The sequence below is a fragment of the Marmota flaviventris genome, chromosome 1 (genome assembly GCF_047511675.1).
Source record: "Marmota flaviventris isolate mMarFla1 chromosome 1, mMarFla1.hap1, whole genome shotgun sequence".
NCBI lineage: Eukaryota > Metazoa > Chordata > Mammalia > Rodentia > Sciuridae > Marmota > Marmota flaviventris.
In genome coordinates, this window is record NC_092498.1 from 213,628,941 (window position 1) to 213,655,235 (window position 26,295).

The 26,295-nt window shown below is 37.7% G+C and overlaps 1 protein-coding gene and 1 pseudogene across 1 annotated transcript; one reads left to right on the plus strand and one right to left on the minus strand.

Moving 5' to 3' along the window:
* Positions 1-6,067, minus strand: LOC114082402 (tubulin alpha chain-like; annotated as a pseudogene).
* A 511-nt stretch (positions 6,068-6,578) lies between these two features.
* LOC114083711 (olfactory receptor 7E24-like) lies at positions 6,579-21,070 on the plus strand. Its single transcript, XM_071601990.1, has 2 exons — positions 6,579-6,640; positions 20,128-21,070. The coding sequence occupies exons 1-2, from the start codon at positions 6,579-6,581 to the stop codon at positions 21,068-21,070; spliced, it is 1,005 nt and encodes a 334-aa protein (XP_071458091.1).
* Positions 21,071-26,295: the final 5,225 nt, after the last annotated feature.

Sequence of the window (26,295 nt, forward strand, 5' to 3'; positions counted from 1 at the left end):
TTATGGAACAGGCTTTGGAGTGTACCTTGGTTCAGCTGTGTCACATTCTTCTAGAAAAGCTGCAGTGCCCTCGTGTTGTACACAGTTGTCACCCCCATGCTGAACCCCTTCATCTACAGCCTGCAGAACAGGGACATTAAAAGTACCCTAAAGAGGCTCCACAATAGAATCATCTAACCTCAGGATCTTTGATGTCCATTTGATGGATAGTTTGGACAAAGCAATAGAAGCTAGCACCTAGACCTGTAAATCCCACCCCTTTGGTTACATTATTTTCTAGTTGATAACTTTAATTTCTCATGTTTCATTATGTAATGGTAGTTGTTGTAGTTTTTGGACAAGATTAAAGGGAATTTGAAAAATGTTTTTATTAGGGCATTATAGTTATACATTTGTTCCATTTCAATCTACGTACTTCTACCTTCCCTCCCCTTTTCCTTTCACCTGCTCCCCTTCCTCACTTTGGTACTCTTTTATTTATTTATTTTTTAAGTTGGTGGTTTACAAATATACATAAAGATATGTTCATGGCATGGTTTAGTCAATTTTATTCCACTATTTCTCCCTTTTCCCATCTGTCCTCCCTCCCTCTCAATCGCCTACCTCACTCCACTGATCTGCTTTCTGTTTTCAAGATCTTCTACCCTCATTTGTTTTCCATATTTCCTTCTAGCTTCCACACATGAGAGAAAATATTTGGCCTTTGACTTTCTGAGTCTGGCTTATTTCACTTAGCATGATATCTCCAGTTCCATCCACTTAACTAGCAAATACCACAATTTCATTCTTCTTTATGGCTGAGTAAAACTCCATTGTAAATATATACAACATTTTATTTATCAGTTTTTCTGTTGCATACCTTTTCCAGTCCCATAACTTAAAAAGGGGTATAAAGTTTCAGTTTAGAAAGGTGAAGAATTTCTGTGAATGGATCTTGGTGATAGTTTCCTATCAATATGAATGCAATTAATACCATCAAACTGTGAATTAAACCATGGTTGAAATGATAAATTTTTATTATGTGCATTTTACCACAACAGAGAGTATAAATAAAAATCAGATTGCTCATAAATTTTAAAAAGTTATTTCTATGGATATGCTAAAGAAAAAGCCGAAAGAGAAGGGTATAGGTAAATATGATTCATCCTGAGACATATTTTTGAATTCACATCACTCCAGACTCCAGGGCATTTGAAAATTTTATTCATTATTAAGCTCATTTTTTCCCATTGTAATGAAATTCTTTCCATTAGGTGGCCAACATGGCCTGGAGATGAGTGTTATTCCATCCACTTTGAGTAATGAGTATAAGCAGAGAGGTGGAGAGATTTATATACTTACTGCACATAGAAGCAGTTGATCAATATGGGACAAAAATGATCATTTTCTCATTTCCATTGTAGGTCATTCTCTGTTTTAGTGGCACAAAATAGAAATATTATTCCTTATACCAGATAAAATTTCTTGGTGATTTGTTATGGCAAGATTATTACTGTACAGACTACAATGGTGTTTCAGTAGTAGAACTTCAGAATATGAGAATGTTTTTAATAATGACTAATTTTTCCTTTGGACAACAAATATACATGTCTAATAGTAAAGATGAATATCCATCAATTGTTGGAAGTCAAACAAATATAGTCCACTCTCATATCATATAAAAATTCTTTAGTGTGATATAGAGAAAGGCAGGACCTTTTAAGGATGGTTGTAATAATAAACTGACAGATTGAATGATGTTGCTCCCTCCAGTTAAAGTCTGTGTTTGTGTTAAAGCATCTGTTGTAAAAAATGTACTTCAAAGACAGAATCAAATCCAGCTGTTGATGTAAACAAGACATTTCAGGGCCATATGTATTGTGTTGTAAACTACTTAGGTGAGCTTACTATTTTGTGTAAGGGACTATTTAGTGACCTTCCCATAAAAGTCCTAGGTTGGGTGAATATTCATGTATTGACACTTCCACTCAGTGTTTGTCCTCTGCAGTTCCCAGGATCACACCACTTTGAGAGATGACACTAAACTCTTAACTACAATCACTTCAGAGAAGAGCCACATACTAGTCAACCTTCAGAAAAACAAAAACTTGTTGATGGTGTTCTCTACAGTTCCTCTAATCCAGGTATAAACTTCTAGTAGTACTTTGGAATAGGTTGAAAAGTTAATTATTAAAGATTAAAGGGGAAGAGAGAAAAATTGGGCAAAAGAAGAGAAAAGACAGAAAAGAATAATATAAACCAAGGTAAAAAAAAAGAAGAAAAAGATGAATGGGGGGGCAAAATTTGAGGTAGTAGCTGGTAATGTAAGAGGAAAAGAGGGGTAAGAGGAGTGGATGTATGGACTGATTCCACTCAATGCTTTAAAACATAGAAAAATACAATCAAATAGGTCAGTGACACAATATTGAATATAAGGGTAACAACTATGAAATCAAAATGAATAATATAGGTATGAACAAAGTTGATGTTAGAGCTGTTTACAGTAAACTGTGTGAAGGAGAAGGTAATTCATATTGAGTTTTATTGTTCTGGACTTCATCAGGATTTGGGCCATTAGAAGATGTCCATTACTCTTCAGCTTTTTATCCCCCAAATGTTCCAGGGCACAAGAGCCACTCCCATGGTTGCTATGGACCCCTCATCAGCCAGTTCACAGTTTTCCTTTGTCAGTCCAGGGGCCTGAGTCTGGATGCTCAGAGGGTGCTGTGCTGCCCTGGCTGGCTCTTTCTACTGGGTGCAGGAGTATAGGATGTAGGAATCAGGGCTGTTGCTCTGAATGTAGTGGGACACCATTCCCTCCTCAGGGCCCTCTTCAAATTGGCATACAACCTGGTGGCTGTCTGCAAGCTCAGGACCTGTGGTTGTGGGCTCTCCATAGTAGTCTGTGGTGTAGAAGTGTCCCTGCCCTGACCAATGCAGATCACCCAGGCTGTGGCCTGTGCCTGCAAATCTTGGGTGTAGTGCCCTTCTGCTGCCTGGGACTGAGTCAGCTGTCCTGTCAAGGACAACTACCAGGGGTTGTGAATCTCAGGCACCCACTCCCATCTCTTCCCAAGCTGCTGCAGAGGTCGTGTGAAGCTCTGGGTTGGGTTAGCCGTTCCTGGAGTGACCAGCTCTCAGATCCCCACTCTGCTACCCACAGTGAGGGGGAGGGATTTGCAGCAACTTTCATCTAGTAGCCATTCCTCTACAAATTCCTTCCAGGCAGATGATTGAGATGTTCCACTGCAGAGGTTCTCCCTCTGGTTTTATTTGTTGCTATCTGAAGGTGGGAAGAAGCTATGTTGACTTAATTCCTTCTTGGAATTGACCAGCTGTGAATTCCACAAAATGAATTTCATGCTCAGCATGGCTTTGAGTTCACAATTTGGGTTAAACTGCTGTCCTCCACTGCTTCTGCCATGCTTTGATTTGGTCTTCTTTTCTTTCTGCCTCTTATTAAGGAGGTGAGTTTATTTGTTGTTCCTCTTTCTTTCTCTCTCTGTTGTCCCTCTCCCTGGTATGGGTTTGTGATTAAGCAACTCTGTCCTTGTTTTCTTCTCCAGTAACCAAACTTCAAGTCTCTCCAAACCTCAGACTGTCCAGTATTGACTCTTAGACCATTGACTCTGTCATCCACTTTTCTGGTCAGCTGTTTTTTCTCTGTCTCCTTTCTGGATTGTGGAAGGGTCAGGGTTCATAATCTATCTCTGCTTTATAGTGAGATTTAATAGGTTGATAGAAATAAGCCTATATTAAATGGAAAATTTAAGATTTTTTCCTTATAATTTCATTATGTTTTACTCATTGGTAGGTAAGTGTAGTGTGTACCGATACCATATTTGTAGATAGTAATTTTGTATGTTATTTGTATGTTATAGTCAGGTTTTTTGCTGCTGTGACTGAAAGACCTGACAGGTACAACTGTACAGGAGGAAAGTTATTCAAGGGCTCATGGTTTCAGAGGTCTTAGTTCACAGAAGCCTGGCACCATTCCTTGGGGTTCAAGGTGAGGCTGAACATCATGGTAGAAGAGGGAGGGAAGCAGCTCATATGATGATCAGAAAGGAGAGAGAGAGAGAGAGAGAGAGAGAGAGAGAGAGAGAGAGAGATCTTCATTTGCCAGATACAAATATACAACCCAAAGCCACACCCCCAATGCCCCACCTCCTCCAGCCACACCTCACCTGCCTTACCACTCAATTAATTGCATCAGATGATTAATTCACCAATTGGGTTAAGGTTCTGGTAACCCAATCATTTGTTCTCTAAACCTTCTTGCATTGTCTCATACATGAGCTTTTGAGGGACATATTACATCCAAACCATAACATATGATTTTTGGAATCTAAGTGTATTTATCAAAATTTAAAATCTACCAAGACTAATGATAGGAGTCATATATTAAATGATTTTTAAAAGATAATCATATTTGACTGAACACTTTTATCTACAAAGAAGGGAAAATGGAAAACCCAAGAATGATGAAAAACTCCTGGGACAAATGTCACATGACAAACTACCAACTTTAACCTATGGTTCAGGTAGGGCAGTCCTAGCTCTTACAGAGAGTTCACAAGCATTCTAATGCAGTTTTGTACCACTGTTGTGGAATAAAGCAAGGTATATTTGATTCTTTTTATTTTATCTTAATGAGAATGGCTTTCCTTAAAGGTTATGGACATTTTTTATTCTGTATTTTCTTCTTCAAAGAATAGAATATATTACAGAGCCATTATGGACTTGTTATCTCTCCTGCTTTTAGTCTACTAACGTTGCTCAGTTGATTGTCTCTAAAGAGGGTGTGTATAGGAGATAAATATCACAGAAACCAGTAATGCAAGAGTTCTAAGAAGACTGGGCTTGTCACAACTGAGAAATAATGCTGAAGTTGTGTGGACTTCAGGTGTGAATACTTGTGAATGTGTGAATTAAAATATAAACAGAGTTGTAAGTGCTTGCTTGTTCATGTCTTTCACCCAACCCTGTTTACATTTCCCAAAAGGTGTCAAAACACAATAGAAGAACAAAATCTTACTCATGGGTCAGAATCTTTCCTCTGGCCTCACAGGTGTTCTGGAACTGCAGCATTTCCTCTTTGGATGGTTCCTGTCCCTGTGTGTGGTTATGGTGCTTGGGAACTGCTCATCATTTGGCTATCAGGTCTGTTTCCTACCTCCACACAGCCACACACTTTTCCTCTCCAACCTGTCCTTGGTTGACTTCTATTTCTCATCCTCCACAGTTCCAAAGATGACTATAAACATCAACATTCACAGTGGGTTCATCTCCATAGAGGGCTGCCTGAAACTGATCTTTCTCTTTTTGAATAGAAACACTTATTTTTGATGGTCCAGGGCTACAAAAAGCAGAAATAAGACAAATATAAGACAAAAGAGTGTAAAATTGCAGCAGAAAGATGAATACTCTTACCCTCATCCTCTTTCTCAGCACTATCTGTTTCAACCTCCTCATGGTCCTTCTCTTGGACAGCCATGTCCTCTTTACTCTAACCCCTTGCCCATGTACCAGTGAACTAAGGCATGCTTGGCCTACATCAGGTTAAAATTGTGACCTGGATAAGCCCAGGCCTCAGCAATAACTGTGGTGTTGCTTAGCATACACACAGCTTGCTGTACCTTGACCAGGTGTTCACCAGATACCACAGAGGGAGGCTGATAATTAATGCTAGCCTTGAATCATTAGGGACCAATCCACAAACTGAATGGTATGCTTGGTTTTGATATCAACAATGGCAGCATTAACATCTTTGGGGACCACATCATCATGTTAAAACAGGCAGCAATCTATGTATTTACCATGGCAAGGGTCAGAGTTCACCATCAGGTTGGCTGGCTCAAAAAAAGCAATGGTGATCTCTGCTACAGTAAGCTCTTCATGGTAGGCTTTCTCAGCATAGATTACAGGGGCATATGAGGTTAAAGGAAAGTGGGTGTGGGGATAGGTTTAACTGGAATTCTGTCATGTCACCATACAGGACTCCATAAAATTTGAGGGAAGCAGTGATGGAAGACACAATCTGGCTAATAAGGCAGTTTCTGGATTTCGATGATGGCAATGATTGCATAATTATGTGAACACAATTAATTAAATCTATGAATTCATATTAAATATCCACCATGGTGGGTGGGTACTCAATATGGTTAAAATGGTGATTTTTTTGTTATTTATACTTTATCTCAATAAAAATGGATAAAAAAACAGACATACCTTTACAAAATGTAGAGGTGAAAGAAGTGAATAGTACATGAACTTCCTCCAAGGTAGAGGGAAGGTCCAAGCGCCTTTGTGGACATTCATTTCCTCTTATTATTCTTCCTCCATTAATGTTAGAAAGTCCTCAGAGACTGGGACAACATGGATTAATTTGGCTAATTATGAGCTCTGTGCATTTAACATCCAAGGTCCTTTAATAATCAATAAAGAGCCCGTGGCTTTAGTGTTTTTCTTTGATGGTCCATCCCAGAGACCTGCATACTGTGTCTCCTGCTGTGCTCGAATGCATCAAGAAGCTCCTAGTTGACACCCTATCCATATGAATGCCGTGAACAGGGCCTGAGTCTAATTGAGCCCCAGTCATGGGTAGATCTTGGGATCTGTACTTCTTGGTCATGACCCAGCAGAGAAGTGGCCTAACCCAGTAAGTGCAGAGGGAGCCAGTGGATGTGGGAAGGATTACTGGAATATTGTTTTTTCACCATGAGGATGAACATCACATTTTGGAGAGCCAGATGGGAGGATACCATATGAAAATTTCAGCTTTGGGGATTGTAAAGTTTACTGTTTGGTTTAAGGTGGGAATATCAGAAATCTTATTCAAAATTTGCTCTGTACCCACACTGGTTCTATTTCTCATAGAAATCTCACCAACAACAGCACAAAATGGGTCCTTCTAAAGAGTTTTCTAAGCATTGAAAAGGGACTATGATAGTGATGATAAGGATGATGAGGAGGATGATAGAAGCCAGAGCATCATGAACTGATACAGAGGGCTTCTCCGGTTCCAGGTGCTGAACAATGTGTTCTGTCATTTGTTTCATTTCATGTGTACCATCTCACTCTAGTTATATAGGTCCACTTTATTACTGTTTTATACAAAATGAAAAGTGTCTGGCTTATTTCCACTTAACACAATGTTTTCCAGTTCTATCCATTTACCAGCAAATGCCATAATTTAATTTTTCTTTATGACTAAGTAAAACTCCATTGTGTATATATACCAAATTTTCTTTATCCATTCATCTGTTGATGGGCACTTGGGCTGGTTCCATAATTTGGATATTGTGAATTGAGCTGCTATAAACATTGTTGTTCCTGTATCACTATGGTATCCTGCTTTTAGTTCTTTAGGATAAATACCAAGGAGTAGGATAGCTGAGTCATATGGTAATTCCATTATTAGATTTTTTTGGCCAATCTCCACACTGCTTTCCTGGGTAGTTGTAGCAATTTGCAGTCCCACCAATAATATATGAGGGTACCTTTCTCCATATCCTCACTGGACTCTTTTCTCTCACAAACAGAAACTAGAGCAAAATAAGGAAAAAAAGGAGGGATACTGTGAAAGTAGAAGTGAGTTCACTGGTGTAGAGGAAGAGGATAGAGGAGGAGGGTGGAGGGACGGGAAAAGAAAGAACCATGGAATGAAATTGACCAAATTATGATGTGCACATATATGAATACACCACATTGAATTTCATCTTTATGTATATCTATAAATCATCAGTTAAAATAATAACTAAATAGAAAGAAGACCCATAGAGTAGAGGAAGGGGAATGGGAGATGAGGAGGAAATGAGAAAGTGATGGGGATTAAAATGAAGCAAAATATATTTCATGCATATATAGGTTTATCAAAATAAATTCTACTACTATGTATAACTATAATGCATGAATAAAAACATTTATTTATTTTTTTTGAAGGTGCTGAATCCCAATCTTTACTTGTGAAGTTAATCATATATACTTTTCATTTTGGCAGGCTCACAGTATTTTGTGGTTACAAAACCGGAATCATTATTCAAAGAAACAAAATATTACGTAGCTACAAGTAGATATGAAGAATGTATATTGTGGCTTATGCATAAGCCAGCATTTTTACTTTCAGTTCGCATTTTGCTTTGAGCTGTTTCTGCTTAGTTAGCTTTTAATAATAGTTAGAAATGTCCCAGACTATTGGCCTATACCTTGACTATTCTTTCTTGACTTGCTGACTAGAACCGGCGCCACGGTTATGGCAAGTGGTTAACTTGAAAAGAGAGGCTACTAATTTTAATCAAACAAGAGTAAGAGCACCAAACCATGTTTTGAACAATCAACAATAAAAATTAAAAAAAAAAAGAATGAATCTGCTCTAAATGGAATGATTCAGCTGTGGAACATAAATTGTTAATGTTTAATGAGAAACCCCCTTTAGGAAAAACAGTCAAGGAAGTTTTTTTTTTTTTTTTTTTTTAATTTTTTATACGTTGATTTATTTATTTTTATGTGGTGCTGAGGATCGAACCCAGGGCCTCGCATGTGCTAGATGAATGCCCTACCGCTGAGCCACAATCCCAGCCCTCAAGGAAGTTTTTGAGAAATTAAATTAAAGTCTAGAGAAGAAAAATTAATATTAAGAAGACAGATTAGTGCTTGGTACTGGGCAACTTGTTCTTGTTCCTGTGCACAATGGTTTGGTGCTCTTACTCTTGTATGAATAAAAATATTTAAAAAATAAAATGAAAATGTGCATTATATTTATGTAACTTGTACTCATTTGTTAGGTAGAAAATATTAAAGCCATGTTTGCTTTGGGCTGTCTGAACATGGACACAGGGCATGGTGCAGGAGAATCCTGACAGGCTGTCCCATCAACAAGCCATTTCTCTTCCCAGCAGAAAGAGATACTTGCCCACTGTGTTCTTTCTTTTGGGATTCCTGGGAACCACAAGACAGAGTAGTTGGGGTGCCTGCTGCATGCACTATGGAAGAACAGCCACAGGTCACAGTAGGGGAGACTCATGATCATTCAGCACAGATCTCCATCTTGTACCCACTCTGGAACATCCTTACAGCTGACCAATTTTTGTCTGTGCTTGTAAATAGCCCACTCAATCTCAAAAAGTCACCTTATGTCAGGTCTTGATTTCATTCTTACTCACAGAACTGGGAAGACTTTAAAAAATATAACTTGAATTGTACCTGTGGTTAAGACCTCTGCTAAAAACGTTCTGTCAGCTGGGAAATAATGAAACATTTAGTGGACCCAATTCAGAGTCTAAGCATTTATTTTTTAATCTTTCTACTGTACTTATCATTTCTGAGCTGTAGGGGAACTTGTTGGTATCTGAAACTCAGCCTTGTTATCTGAGTTGATTTCTAGTTGAGATAACTCCAATGAGGAAGGATTAAATAGATATAGGGCCTCTGTATGTGATAAATGTTTGATCATATATAAATTTAGGAAAAAAAATAAATGTGTTATTACTAATGATAAGTTTATTCTTCATGCTATTCAGCTAAAATATCAGTCACCTGATGTTGCTGTTTTCCTGTTTCTTTATGGGACATTTTATTTTCAGTCCTACAGATGTATATGCTCTGTATTTGGGAAGAAAATTCTCTCTCTCATTTTAAATTCTCCAGAGCCTATGCTTGCTTGGCATGAGGAGACACAGCGTTTAAATATTGCAAACCAAAGAAATTAGTCCCAAGGTCTTAGAACAAAACAAGATATATTGGACTGCCTCTTAATTTCTTTTTATTAAAATTGTTTTTTTAATTAAAAATGTTTTTTTTTTTTTTAATAAAAAGGAAACTTAGCACCTTCTCCCATTTTCCCTTAAAGAGTAGGCTGCATTTTACTGTGATCACAACTTGTTCCCTCCATTGCCACTGGACTTCTGATGGTGTGGAAGGAAGCAATGAATAATGCAGAAAGCAATAACCAAAGAGTACAGGAAGACTGTGTTTTTTTGCTACTGAGAAGTATTGTTGAAGGTGCATAGATATTAAGCATGAATACGTTTCTTGTGAAGACTTGAATTCAAATGTATACAGAGTGCTGGGTGCCCATTTATATAGTTCTTTTTTAATCCTCTTTTCTTTTTCAAAAGGTGTCCAATCAATATAGACAAAATCTTACACGTGTTTCTAAATTTCAACTTGTGAACCTCTCAGAGGATCTGGGCCTGCAGCCCATACTCTTTGGCCTGTTCCTTTCCATGTACCTAGTCACAGTGTTTGGCAATATGCTTATCATCCTGGCCCTCAGCTCTGACTCTCACCTCCACACCCACATGTACTTCTTCCTCTCCAACCTGTCTGGCTGACAATGGTTTAACCTCCACCACAGTCTCAAAAATGATTGTGAACATCCAAACTCACAGCAGAGCCATCTCCTATGTGGGCTGCCTGACACAGATGTCTTTTTTCTCATTTTTGCATGTATGGATGACATGTTTCTGACTGTGATGGCCTATGACCAGTTTGTGGCCACCTGTCACCCCCTGCATTATCCAATCATTATGAACCCTCAACTCTGTGGCTTCTTGGTTCTAGCCTTTTTGAATCACAGCTGCACAATTTGATTGCATTACAGTCTACCACCTTCAAAGATGTTGAAATTTCTAATTTCTTCTGTGATTCCTCTCAAGTCCTCAGTCTTTCCTGTTGGGACTCCTTCACCAATAACCTAGTCATGTATCTTGTTGGTGTCATATACGGCTTTTTCCCCCTCTTTGGGATCCTTTTCTCATAAAATTGTTTCCTCCATTCTGAGGATCCCATCCTCAGGTGGGAAGTACAAAGCCTTCTCCACCTGTGGGTCTCACCTGGCAGTTGTTTCTTTGTTTATGGAACAGCTTTTGGAGTGTACCTTGGTTCAGTTCTGTCTCATTCTTCTAGAAAGGGTGCCGTGGCCTTAGTGATGTACAGAGCTGTCACTCCTATGCTGAACCCCTTCATCTACAGCTTGAGAAACAAGGACATTAAAAGTGTCCTAAACAAGCTCCTTAGTAGGATAGTGTAATCTCATTATCAGTGACATATATTTCATTTTTAATTTGGAAAAACAATGAAGTTTAACACTGGTACCTGTAAATCTTGCCTCTTTGGTTACATTACTTTGTAATTTAATAACTTTAATTTCCCATGTTTCACAGTGGAATTGTAGTTATAAGGGTTGGGAGAAGAGATTAATGGGAGTTTAGAGTTGAGTATAAAGGTTCAGTTAGGAAATGAGAAAAATTTTGTCCCTTTATGATGGTGATAGTTTTCTAACAATTTTAATGTTATTAATGATATTGAACTACAAAGTTAATAATGACTAAACCCATACATTTTAATATATTTCAGCACAATAGAAAATGTAAATTAATATTGGACAGACCTTGAATTTATAAAAGGTGATTAACATGAATATAAAAAGAAAAGAAAACAGCACAAAAAGAAGGGTGTAGGCAAAAATTATGATTTGGTCTGAGGCACATTGTAGAAATCACATTACTCCAGACTGCAGTGACAGTTGGAAAATTTATTCATCATTAAACTCACCTTTTCCATAGTGATGGGATTTTTTATTTGAATAATATCACGATGACCCAATATTCATTAAGTTCCACACCACCTGTGGTGCTGTGTTGTGGAGATGGGTGCTATTCTCCAAATTTTCATTAAGCATTATGAGCACAGAGAGGTGGAGAGACTTGCACACATTCTGCACATAATGTCAGGTCAGTGATACAGGGCTAACATGTTCACTTCCCGCCTCTCATCCCCGGTTCCTCTCTTTTCTACTGAAGCCAATAGAAATAATGTTCATAACACCAGAGGAAAATTCTTGGTGATTTATGGTGGAATTTTATTAATCAATAGACTGCAGTGATACTGCCATAATAGGTCATCAGAATAAGGGGATGTGATGGAAAATGACTGATTTTTAAAAAGTTTGGACAACAAATGTAACTTTTTTATAGTAAAATTGAATATCCAAAATGTTAAAAGTTAAAGAAATATCCTCCTACATATTATATGGAAATTCCCTTGTGTGATATGAAGAGAGGGACAAGAAGTTTTAAATGATTGTTGTAATAATAAACCGATAAACTAAATGATATCCTTTCCTCAAATTAAATGCTTTGCTCAGTTATAGCATTTATTGTACAGGTATGTACTTCAAAAATATAATTAAATACTCATGTTGATGTAAACCAGTACATATTGGGGGCAATAGATATGTTGTATAATACCTAGACAGTTATTTCTTGGTAAGATTCTATAAAAACTGTTTATGGATATATAAATTAATTGACATGAAAACTTTTGTGAGGAAAATCCACTTACAAAATTCCTTATACTATTTTCCTTTGCAGAAGAGGTGTGTAGGAGGAGGAAATCATGCAGAGATACAAAGAACTGAAATTTCATTGGTAATTATCTAAATATCTACAAAATATTAGTTTTGATGCAAATATGATTTAACTTCCACATTTAATATAGGTATTTGGGCTAGGCATGGTGGTGCTTGCCTAAAATTTCAACAAAAATTTCACAATGAGCTTTAGTGTTGTGTATAATTATAATGCACCACCAAACCCACAAAATTAATAAAAAATTATATATATATATATATATATATATATATATATATATATATATATATATATATATACATACATACACACACACACACACACACACATAAACACCCACACACACATAAAATACACATATAAGCATATTATATATATCTGGTCTTCTTGATATCAGTAATGAGCAATATTAATTGGCCGTTTCTCAATAACATAAATATTTTAAGGTCATTATTTTTAACATAGGTATAAGAATGGACCAACAAGAACTTCACAGGCATCCCAGGGGCTCCAGAGGCTAAGACAGGAAGATTAAAAGTTCATAGCCAACCTCAGCACGTTAGGGAGGACCTAAGAAACCTTGCAAGATTCTCTGTAAATAAAATATATTAAAAAAAATGTTCAGTGGTTAAGGCCCCTGAGTTCAATCTCTAGTACAAAAAACCTTAAAACCAAAAAACAAACAAAAAAACTTCACAAGCAGATGTTATGATTAAGTTGTTAGTGTGTTAAGCCAAAGTACCTAGATATTTCAAATATTCACGTCAATATATTGTTAAAAAGGACTGAGAATCACCACTGTACTCAATTTAAGAGATTTAATAAAAATTTTCTTCTTTCCCTGTATGGAGCAAGAGTAGATGAAGGGGATTGAGGGGAGGGAGGAGAGGAGAGACAGGGGCGGTATGAGGGAAAAAAAAATTGACAAAACTATGCTATGTTCATTGCAAATATGCCACAATGAATTCCACTTTTGTGTATAATTATAGTGTATTAATTAAAAAACAACAGATAGGAGACCAGTAGAGGAAGGGGCTGAAGGTGAGAGAGAAGGGTAGGGAAAGGAGAGGTCCTGGGGAATGAGACTGAAAAAATTATGCTATGTGCAAGTACAAAAATTTCACAATGAGTTTTAGTATTGTGTATAATTCTAACACACCATCAAAACCACAAAATTAGTAAAAAAAAAAAAAATTAAAAAGTCATATAACTTAAGTGATTGTTTTTCCTCTTTTACACTGGAGCAAATTACCCTGGTGTGTTTATATTATTTCCTGTTATTTTCTCTTTTGCTTTTTTCCTCCAGTTGAATCAGAGTGTGATCTGGAAAAATAATGGATTAGATTTGCCTTCAGGTCTCTCAAGTAAGCCAGTAGCAGTCCCTATAGTAGGAAGTATTGACCAGAAAGTCTATTGAGTAGGTATATGAAAGTTAGCACCCAAACTCTGGGGTTTAGCACATTTTCTGGTGTCAAAGTCTCCAAATAAAAAATGGAGAAAAAATAAACAAACAACAACACACACACACACACACACACACACAAAAAAAAAAAAAAAAAAAACCAAAAAAATAAAGAGAAAAGGAAAAGTATTATCAGACTAATGTAAAATGGTCAATGAGAAAATGCCACAAAATGTCTTATACGACAGATATTTTACTAAGATTTAATGGTCTGATAAAGAAACCTATATTGGATGGCAGCTGGGAAGAATTCAAATAATAGTAAATGTTGGAGAGGAGGATGTGGAGAAAAAAGAACACTTTTACACTGGGTGGGACTGTAAGTTAGTACAACTATGGGAAACAGTATGGACATTGCTCAAAAGACTAGGCATGGAACCACCATAACACTCAGCTGTACCACTCTTTGGTATTTATCCTAAAGAATTAAAGTCCTCATGATACTACAATGATGCATGCATACCCATGTGTACAGCAGCACAATTCATAATACCCAAATTATGGAACCAGCCTAGGTGTTCAACAACACATGAATGGATAAAGACAACCTCTCTCTCTCTCTCTCTCTCTCTCTCTCTCTCTCTCTCTCTCTCTCTCTCACACACACACACACACACACACACACACATACACACACATACACATTTTATTCATCCATAAAGAAAAATAAAATCATGTCATTTGCAGGAAAATGAAATGAATTTGAGATCATCAGTTAAATAAAACAAGCCAAATTCAGAAGGTCAAGGGTCACATGTTTTCTCTCATATGTGAAAACTAAAGAGAAAAAAGGAAAAGAAATGCGGTGGTGGGGGTTTCATGAAGATCAAAGGGAAATCAGTAGAATGGAGGAAAGGGACTGGGGGAGTGGGGGGAGGGAAAGCGAAAATGCTGAGGAGTGATGTTGGTCAAATTATGTTGTTATATTGTGTGCATATATGAATATATAATAACAAATTCCACCATTATGTACAACTATAATGCACCAATGAAAATATGGAAAAACCATATTAAATAAAAATTTCAAAAATGTTACTTCAAACTTCATTATGTTTTAATTATTGAGCAGTATAGTGTACGCTAATGCTACATTTGTGGTCAGTGATGTATATGTATGATTATGTAGATTGAACTAAACTATATTAAAACTTTTAGTTTACTATGGCAAATGAGTCATATATTAAATGATTTTAAAAGATAAATATTATTTGACTGAGTGCTTCATGTAGAAAGAAGGGAAATGAGAAGACCCAAAAATGTTGAAAAACTGCTGGAATAACTGGCCCACAATGTTTTCCAGTCATTAACTATTGATCATAAATTAAGGTCTGGATAAGGTAGTCCTAGTTCTTATAGAGTCTTCACAAGCATTCTTTGTTTTTTCTTCTTCTTTGTACTGGAGATTAAACCCAGGGGTGCTTAACTACTGAGCCACATCCCAAGCCATTTGTCTAATATTTTATCTAGAGATAAGGTCTTGCTGAGTTGCTCAGTGCCTTCTAAGTTGCTGAGGCTGGCTTTGAACTCACGATTCTCCTGCCTCAGCTAACTGAGCCACTAGGATTAAGTTCACAAGCATTCTAAACACAGATGGTTAGTGCCATTTTTGTAGAATAAAGTTTGCAATAATATTGAATTGTTTCTTAATTTTCCTTAATAAGTGACTTTTCTTTCTTTTTCGTTTTTGGTGATACTGAGGATAAAAATCGAGGGCCTTGTGCATGAGAGGCAAACAGTTTACCATTGAGCTACATCTCATTTCTAAAAGTGATTTTTATTAAAAGGGGATGTATATATATTATTCTCTATATTTTTCTTCAAAGAGCTGTATTTATTTTAGTTACCATGAATTTATCTCTAATGGTCTTGGCTTTTTATGATATCATGCTCAACTGAGTGTCTCTAAAGTAGGTGTCCATAAACAATAGCACAGAATACGTAACTTAAGTGTTGTAAAAATAGTTTTGTCACAACTGAGAAGTATTGCAGAAGGTGTGTGTACCTCAAGAGTGAATATCTTACTTTGAATACCTGAATTCAAAATATATACTGAGTGGTGGGTGTTTCTTTATTGTTCTTTTATTTATTTATTCATTTTCATTATAAATGTTAATACACTATTATACCATAATTTATCATATCTTTGATTACATACAAGGTATGTTGACACCAAATTCACATCTTCATACATATATTTTGCATAATGATGAGGGTCTCCTTTCACTATCCATACAATTCCCCTTCTCACTCCCTTTCCCTCCCACCCCTATTCCCTATCTAGAGGTAATCTTCCTCCCTTGCTTATTTGTTCTTTTATCCAACACTCTTTATTTTCCCAGAATGTTTCCAAACAATATATTAGAAAACCTTATATATGTCATAAAATGCTTATTCCTGGGTACCTCCCATGGTCCAGTTTAATCGTTCCTCTTTGGACTATTCCTGTCCATGTACCTGGTCACTGTTCTTGGAAACATGCTCATCATTCTGGCAGTCAGCTCTGACCTCCACTTCCACACCCCCATGGACTTCTTCTCTCCAACCTGTTATTGGCTGACTCTGTTTCACCTCATCAGGGTCCCAAGAATGATCGTGAACATCCAAAATCACAATAGAATCATTTCCCATGTGGACTGCATTACACAGATGGCTCTTTTTTTTTTCTTGTTTTTGAAGCAGAGATGGTATGTTGCTGTCATTGCCTAGGACATATTGTGGCCATGAGTTCCCCCCTGCATTACCCAATCATCACGAACCCTTGACTCTGGGTTTCTTAGTTTGGTGTCTTTTGGTTAGCCCTGGGACATTAAGGTGCACAATTTGATTGTATCATAATATTTTTACTCTATGGATATAGAAATTTCCAATTCTTCAGTGATCCTTCTCAACCCTTTAATGTCACCTGTCCTGATACCTTCTCTAATATCATTGTCAAGTATGGTGGCATATTTGTGTTTTTCCCATCAGGAATTCTTTTATCTTTTTAAAATATTGTCTCCTCCATTCTGAGAATCCCATCACCATGTGGGATGTATAAATGCTTCTGTAACTCTGGTTCTCTTCTGTCAGTTGTTGGCTTATAATGTGGAATCATCATTGGAATGTGCCTTGGTTCAGTTATGTCAATATCCCAGAAAGTGTTTGGTGACCTTCGTCATTTACACCTTGTTCGTCCTTACCCTGAATCCCTTCAACTACAACCTGAGGAACAGAGATCTAAAAAGTGTCCTAAGGAGACTCCACAGCAGAACTGTCAAGACCTTAGCAATCAGTTTAAATGTAGGGTGGAAAAGGCAATAGAACTACAAAAATAAACCTGGAAATCTAGCCTGCCTCTTGGTCACATTATTGTTGTGGTACAATGGCTTCAATTTGTCATCCTTTTTGATGGGAGAATGTTGGGTGCCAATTTTGTGGCTGGGAGGACTGTCAAGATTTTTACATTGTGTAGAAATTTTCAGTTTGGCTACAGATGCTGGTGATGGATTCACCACAGTGTGAGTGTGATTAATGCTGCTGATCTGTGCCCTTGGCAATAGGGAAAATTGCCATTTTTAGAGGGAATGAAATTTCGCCATCATAAAAATGGAACAAGGCAAAGGAGAAAAATTAATGAAAGAAATTATAATACCCAGGAGCTTCCTCTGGTGTAGAGGAAGAGCCCAAGAGCTTTTGTGGACACTGATTTTTCTCTTTGTCAGCTGGCATTGATATGCGGAGACTTTTAGAGTTTGTGATAACCTGGACCAATTTGGCTAATTAGGAGCTCTGTGCATTGGGCTTCCAAGGTCATATAACAGTCAACAATCAGTCTGTGCCTGCAGCCCTTCAGTTTGATGGCTCCAACTCCAGTGGGCTCCATCGCTGTGCCTCCTCCTTCCATGGTTGGTCTGCTTCAGGAAGCTCCTATCTGAGTCTGGATGCATAGAAATCCTGGGGAGAGAGCCTGAGGCTTCATTGAGTACCAGGCATCAGATGGGCTCTGGATCTTCAGTCCTTGGCCATGACCCACCAGAGTCCCAGTGCAAATCATTAAGTGCTGAGGGAGGCGAATCACGGAGTATGAACTATATGAAGCATTGTTTCCTCATCACCAGGACAGACATGCATTTTGGGAGAGCCAGAAGGGAGAAAAAAAAATGGGTCAAATTGTAGTTACCAGGATTTTGAAGTTTATGATCTTGGTTGTGGAGGGGTCCTAGAAATCTCATTCAGAGTCTTGCTTTCCTCTCACCCTGGTTCTACTTCCCATGGACAGCTCTCAGACCATAACAGAAAGTAGGTCCCTCTGAACTCTTTCCTAAGCTCTCCAAGACATTTATGAAGGTGATGATGAGGATGAGGATAGTGTCCATCACATCATGAGCCAATATTAATTGACCTATACAAATTTTCATCTTTATTAAATTTACTATTGAAATTCACCTTTTTGTTTAATAATAATTAAGCACACTGTTGTGTGCCAGTCATGGGTGTGGGCATTTTATACATGCTGAGTCTTTTTAAATGATAAAATCTTCATAACTAATTAGCCAGTCTGGCAGAATTAGAAAAAAATTAATATCCAGGATTCAAATACATGTCTACTTGGCTCAAGTATTAGCCTTTTAAATATTTTTGGCATATATTAATGACACAGAATAGTGGGTTTCATTGTGGCATATTCACACATGCATATAGCATAATTTGATCAACTTCGTTCCCCCCCACCTTCAATGAAGACATCTCCTCTTTTCTTCTGACCCTTGCCCCTCTAATCATGAACCATTATTGGGAGATTTCTGATTGCCAGGCTTTGATACTGCATACTATAGAGATTGTATTCATTTCTTTCCATGGTTTTCATAATGTTAAAACTGCTAAATATTTTAATTTTATATGAAATAAAATTAAAATCATATTTTTATGTAATTCATAGTAGGATTTTAGGTTGAAAACTCTAAAATCTTGTTTAAATTGTGTTTTCTTATTAGAGAGAGGCACGTGTTTTTAAAACTGATTGTTATATAATAAACTTACAGGTTAAATGATGTCCTTCCATTAGGTAATGTTTAATCAGATAAAGTCTTTGAAATAGAAGAAAGTACATCAAACAGACTTAAAAATCACATATTCATGTAAACTAGTACATTATAGACACATTAAGCATTGTGTTGTCGTCTACTTCGCTGTGCTTTAAGTACTTTTTTGGTCAGATTTTTAGGAAAATGGCTTCCAGATATGTTAATACTAATATGGAAACATCGACAAGAAATAATACCCTTCCTATTCATGACAGTACCTGTGTTTGGAACACAGCTGAGCAGGCAGGAGAGTGGAATTATGTTGTGATACCCAAAGAACTCAAATTTCATCAATAATTATTCAGGTCACTTTTAAATGGAGACAAGTATTATCAAATGCTGTTATTTCAATATGGATAGTGGGTATTATTGGCAATAATAAGAGAATAGCATAATCCTAATTTTTTGTTGGGGGACTGGGGATTGAACTCAAGGATACTCAACCACTGAGCCACATCCCTATCCTATTTTATATTTTATTTAGAGACAGGGTCTCACTGAGTTTCTTAAAACCTCACTTCTGCTGAGGCTGGCTTTGAACTCACAATCCTCTTGTCTCAGCTTCCTGAGATGCTGGAATTACAGGTGTGAGCCTGGTATCATGATCCTAGTTTTAAGTGCCAAGAAATATTTTAAGGCACTGAATCTCAAAGCTGATATAATAATGTACCACCAAGAACTTCAAATACTGATATGCTGACACAATTGCTTTTGATCTGAGATCAGGGTATTGGACAGTAAATGATTTTACATTAATAAGTGAGACAGAACTACTTGTTGTACAATTTAAAGAATTTTAAAGAAACTTTTGTAACAGCCATATAAAGTAGGTAAGCTTCAGTGCCATTTTATAGGATGAGGCAATTTCCCAGTGATGTTTACGTTATTTCCTGTTCTGTTCTCTTTTACATTGCTTTCCTGTTCAATCACAAAGCTGTAATAATGAACCTGAGTTTCCTTCATGTGGTTGAAGTAAGAGAATATGCATTACATGTATCAGGAAAGATTGACCAGAAAATATATGAAGTATAAATAAGAAGGTTGGGACAAAAACTGAGCTTTGGGGTTTTCATGGATGCTAAAATAGAGAGTGTTTCAGGGAGTTGGATTTTTCACTACTGAGAGTTATTGTTGAAGTTGTGTGGACTTAAAGTGAGAATATTTTTCACTTGCAAATACATGAATTCAAGTGTATTAGGTACTTATTACTGTGTCCCCTTTTCCTCAACCTCTTTTCTTTTTTTGAAAGGTGTCCAAACAACACAGAAGCACAACATAGAACACATATCTCTGAATTCCAACTCATTAGCCTCTCAGAGGACGCAGACCTGCAGCCCCTCCTCTTTGGACTGTTCCTGTGCATGTACCTGGTCACAGTGCTTGGGAACCTGCTCACCATCCTGGCTGTCAGCTATGACTTCCACCTCCACACCCCCATGTACTTCTTCCTCTCCAACCTGTCCTTGGCTGATATCTGTGTAATCTCTACCACAGTCCCAAAGATGATTGTGGACATTCAAACACACAGCAGAGTCATCTCCTATGTGGGCTGCCTGACACAGATGTCTATTTTTGCCATTTTTGCATGTATGGATGATATGCTTCTGACTGTGATGGCCTATGACCGATATGTGGCCATCTGTCACCCTCTGCATTACTTAGTCATCATGAACCATCAACTCTGTGGATTCTTAGTTCTTGTGTCTTTTTTGGTTAGTCTTTTTGACTCCCAAATGCACAATTTGATCATCTTACAATTTACTAACTTCAAAAGTGTAGAAATTTCTATTTTCTTCTGTGACCCTTCTCAACTTCTTAACCTTGCCTGTCCTGACACCTTCTCTAATAACATCCTCAAGTATTTTCTTGGTGCCATACATGGCCTTTTCCCCATCTCAGGGATCCTTTTCTCATACAATAAAATAATTTCCTCCATTCTGAGGATCCCATCCTCAAGGGGGAGGTACAAAGCCTTCTCCACCTGTGGCTCTCAACTGGCAGTTGTTTGCTTGTTTTGGGGGACAGGCTTTGGAGCATACCTTGGATCAACTGTGTCATATTCTCCCAGAAAAATTGTGGTAGCTTCAGTGATGTACACTGAGGTCACCCCCATGTTGAATCCCTTCATCTACATCTTGAGGAACAGGGACATTAAAAGTACTCTGAGGAGGCTGCACAGCAGGTCTGTCTAAACCCAGGACATTTGGTGTCCAGCAGCAGGGTATTTTGGAAAATGTAGTGAAGTCAGACATCTAGTCCTTTCAATCTCATCTCCTTCAAAACATTCATGACTTTAATTTCTCATCACATTTCATATAAGAATGGTTGTAACCAGGATTGGGAAAGGAGGTCTGGGGAGTTTTCAAAATGGGAACAAAATATCACTTTGAGATGGTGAAAAATTTCTGGAGATGGATGGTGATGATAGTTTGACAACAATGTCAATGTAATTAAGGCTGTTGTGCTGTGTACTTGAAAATGGTAAAAACTGTAATGGTTTTGAGATTTAAATTTACCACAGTTTATTTTTCTTACCTAATTTCTCTAACAAATGTTTCAAGGATGGTATTGAATAGAGGTGATGGAAGTGTACATTTTTGCCTTGTTCCTAAATTTGGGAAGGAAGAATAAAGAAACATAAATCATGTGGAAGAAGTCTAATTGTCTATTTGCTGAAGATATAATCCTATTCTTGAAGATCCTAAAAACTGCACCAATGGTTTCTTTTTCTTCTTATTATTATTATTTGGTTTGCTTTAGTATATTGAATATCTTTCTAAAATAAACTATGAGAAAGCCATTCTAATTCAATGGAAGAGATGCTGAAAGATTCAAGATTAACACCCATTATTAGCAATGTAAAATGGAGGGAAAGATCCATGAATTATGCTTGTAGAAATCTGCCCCCATGGTAGAAGGGTCAAGCCGAAAGCCATCAATGGGAAAGATGAAGAAAGATGGGCTCTCAGAGCAGGGGTTTCTGGCTAAAAGCTGTTCCTTGCTCACTGTGTCAATTTTTTTTCTCTCAGCCCCCTCAGGCTGATTCTTAGGCTAAGATGGTGGAGATGGTGTTTGCTGTAGTAGAGAAAGAAAGTGGCAAGTTGAACCCAGGGGTAGTGCTAAATAGCTTCCCAAGTCACACTTGGCTCAGGCTTCTCCAGGGAAGATGGACAGAGGAGCTGTCTCCCCTGTGGGACTTATCTAGCCCTATTAAGCCCTTGGTGGGCAGCCTGGGAGAGCAGGGGTCAGGGTAGCCCAGTGTTGGACAGGACACCATGGGAGACAGACCCTCATGTGTTTTCTGGCTCATCTCCATCTCTTAAAGCTTTTGGACATGCACACAGCTGGAGGAGATCTCCCTGGCAGAGAACGTTGGAAATCTCCCTCTAGTGAGACTGGGCAGGGGTGGCAGGGTTGGGGTGGGGAGTGCCTTGAGAAAGCAGCTGAGGAAAGGTTTCTTGAGCTTATAAACATATTGAGCAATTTTGTAGTATACAACATCAGCACACAAAAACCAGTTTCTTTCTTACATGTCAATAATGAATATGTTGAGAAAGAAATCAGAAAAACAATTCCATTCACACTAGCCTCAAAAGATCTTCAGAATTAATTTAACCAAAGAGATGAAAGAGCTCCTCAAAGAAAAGTATGGAAGGCTGGAAAAAGTAAGAGAGAAGACACCAGAAAATGGAAAGCCCTCCCATGTTCAGAGTTAGGAAAACATAATATTGTTAAAATGGCCACATTACCAAGCAATCTACAGGAGTCAATGCAATACTCATCAAAATATAGTTCTGAGAAGAACTGGAAATAACAGTTCTAAAATCTGTGTGGAAGAACAAGAGACCCAGAATAGCCAATGCAACTCAGATGCAGAATAACCAAAGCAGAGTAGAGCTGAAGGCATCACAATACTCAATACTGAAATACTGAAATCCTTCGGGATTTAGATAACATGGATCAATTTTTCTAATTATGAGCTTTTTGCATTGAACCTCCAAGGTCATATGAATGTCAATTATCAGTCTGTAGCCCTTCAGCTTGATCTATTTGATCCACTGGCCTCCATGATTATGTTGCTTCCTTCCATGGTTCTGCATCAGGAAGTTCCTATTTGATACTAAATTGATAGCAATCTTAGGGACTGAGCAGGCACTCAATGGGCACCAAGCAAAAGAGGGGTGTTAGATCTGTGTTCTTTAGTTGTAACCCAGCAGAGATGCACCATACACCAGTGAATCCTGAAGTAGACATTGGATGGAGGAAGGTCCATTAGAAATGTTGTTTCCTCCTCCTCAGGTCAAACATCACACTTTGACTAGCTAAACCGGAGGATACCAACATGCTAAATTTCATAATCCATTCTCCAAATGCCACATCAAAAATGCCACAATTAAAATCAGATGACTGAAGACTTGTGTTTCAAAACAAGAACCCCACAATGCCATCCAAAACCAAACAACAGAGGTCATTCCTTGGGCTTCTACTATTTAATGTGTGGTTTGTGGATGACTTGCTTAAGAGAACTGAAAGGCAGGAAAGAAGCAGGGAGGCCCATGTTGGGGTTGAGGGAAAGAAAAAAGGGCTTCTAGAAAAAACAATGATTTGAGATTGGAGAATATTGCTCCAGAAAATAGAAAGGATTTATGAAAAAAAATAGAAAAAAAATGAGATTAGAGAGAATATAGGAGTATAAAAAACAGGGTGCTGTCCATGCTTTGGATGCTTTGGACACAGGCATCAGACATTCTCTTCCTCTTAATTAAGAAATATAGGTGTGTGTAAGGAGGTGAACGATACATCAAATATTAATAAAATAATCCCAAGATCATTGGGTTGCTTACAACTGTGAAATATTACTGAGGGTGTATGGACCTCAGCCTGAATACTTTAATCATAAATATTTTTGTTAAAAATATACACAGAGATCTGGGGTTGTAGCTCAGTGGCAGAGCACTTGCCTAGCATGTGTGAGACACTGGGCTCCATCCTTGGCACCACATAAAAATAAACAAACAAAATAAAGAGAAGCTGTCCATCAGCCAATACAAAAAATAAATAAAAATTAAAAAAAAAAAATAAAATGCAGTTTTTGGGCCTGCATGTTTCCTTCTTCTTGTCCTCTTTTCTATTTAGAAGGTATATAAGCAATATAGAAGCATAGAATCTAACATGTGTCTCAAAGTTACATCTCCTGGGACTCTCAAAGGATCCAGAACTACAGCCCACCCTCTTTAGGCTGTTCCTGTCCATATTCCTGATTGGGATGTTTGGGAACCTGCTCATCCTCCTGGCCATCAAATCTGATTCCCCCTGCCCTCCTTCATATATTTATTCCTCTCCAAAGTGTCATTAGCATGCACTTTTAAATCTCCACCATCCAAAATAAGACTCATCGCCTATGTGCACTTCTTGACACAGATCTCTTTTTATCATTATTGGGTACATAGCTGATCTGCTTCTGACTGTGTTGGCCTATGACATCTTTTTGGCTTTCTGTCATCCTACATTACCCAGTCATCATGAGCTTTGGCCTCTGTGGCTTATTAATTTTTATGTCTTTTTGGTTAGCCTTTTGGATTATTAGCTGAAAATTTGGTTGTCTTACAATTTACTGACTTCAAGGGTGTGAAATTGTCTAGTTTCAGATGCTTTATCTTACCTGTTCTGACACCTATTCTAATAATATTGTAAAGTATCTTATTGTTCATATTTATGGCTCCCCCATCTCAGGAATCCTGTTTCTTAATGTAAAATTATTTCTGCTATTCTGAGAATCCACCCACAGGTGGAAAGTACAAAGCCTTTTCTACCTGTGTATCTCATCTGTCAGTTGTCTGCTTATTTTTCAAAACATGCATAGAAGTGAACCTCAGACAAGCTATATCATTTTCTTCTTGAAAGGTTGTGGTTACTTCAATGATGTACTCCTCTGCTGAATCCCTTCATCTATGGTATAAGGATCAGGGACATTAAAAGTGTCCTAGGGAGGCTCCACAGGACCTGTGGCATCCAACTGGAATATATATATTGTAAAATGTTGCAAAGCTACATTTAGCCTCCTTGGTGACATTATTTTTGTAGTTCCCTGGCTTTAATTTCTTGTCAGGTATCATAGGACACTGGAGTAGCCACTGCTGAGGAGGGTGTTTTGGGGAGTTTTTAAAATGGAAACAAAGCCTCCATTTGGAAACGTGAAAATTTTCTGGAGATGGATGGGATGATAGTTTACTACAATGTCAGTGTAATTAATGCCTATAAATGTGCACTTGGCAGGGAAGGACTCTCATTTTTCCCCAAATATTGATTTTACTGTAATAAAATGTAAATAAAAGCAAAATTCAACCCTAAAAAGAAATCAAAGAAATTAATTATACCCAGGAGATTATTTTTCAGTAGTGGAAGGACTACAAACACCTTTTGACATTTTCTCCCCCTCTTCCTCCAACATTAATATGAGGAAGTCCTTAGAGTGGGCCAATTTACCTAATTATGAGCTTTGAGCATTGAGTCTCCAAGGTCCTATAAAAGTCAATGTCAGCTTGTACCTCTAGTCCCTCAGCTCAATGGCTCCAGTCTAATGTATGCCATACCTATGTCTCTTCCTTCCATGGTTTGGATCAGGAGGCTGCGCTGATATCAATCCTAAAGCCTGAGCAGGAGGTCATTTACTACCAAGCAGGGAGGAGTGTTGGAACCACAGTCCTTCATCATGACCCACCAGAGACACAGGGCAAACCAGTAAGTGTAGGAACTGAAGGATGGAGGAGGGACTACCCAAAGCATTGCTTTCTCTTCATCAGGAAAGTCATAATATCCAGGTAGTTGTATTGGAGAAGAATAATGTGCAAAATTTTACTTATGAGTACTCTGAGTTTGCATATGTGATTTTCGCAAGAGAAAACTTTCCTCTCACACTCTGCTTTCCATAGCCTGTTATCCACCAAAGCAAAATAAATGTACCCTTTTCAACTGTGTCCTAAGCACCACAATAGTACCCATAGCCTCATGAATCTTTATTGGAGAATTTTGAGTGCCAAGTTCTGAGCTATGTGATCCATGTAGATTGTTTGAATTTATCTGCAAAGTTCTTCCCAAGGTATAAGTACTACATTATTTTTACAAAGACCAAAGGAGCACAGCTGTTTATGTAAATTTGTGCTAGGTGTTTAGGTTGGGTAGAATAACTGAAGCCATGTTTGACCTGAGCTGTGGATTTGAGACACAGGGTGTCTGGGCTCAACAATGCTGACAGGTTGTCCCCTCACAAGCCAACCATGCATTTCTTTTTCTTGGACTTCAGGATGGGACTTTACTATTGCTCCCATTTTGGAGTTTACGTTAGTTCTAGGGATACAATAATGTGTGACATCTGCTGCACAAATTCAGGTAGAATGGATGAGATGCCTGAGATCTA

Bases quoted from the DNA above. Each gene is read 5' to 3' on its own strand.
- LOC114083711 (XM_071601990.1), top strand. From the start codon at position 6,579: ATGGGTAGATCTTGGGATCTGTACTTCTTGGTCATGACCCAGCAGAGA. The intron at 6,641-20,127 runs GTAAGTGCAGAG...TTTTTTTGAAAG, and splicing joins CAGAGAAGTGGCCTAACCCA to GTGTCCAAACAACACAGAAG.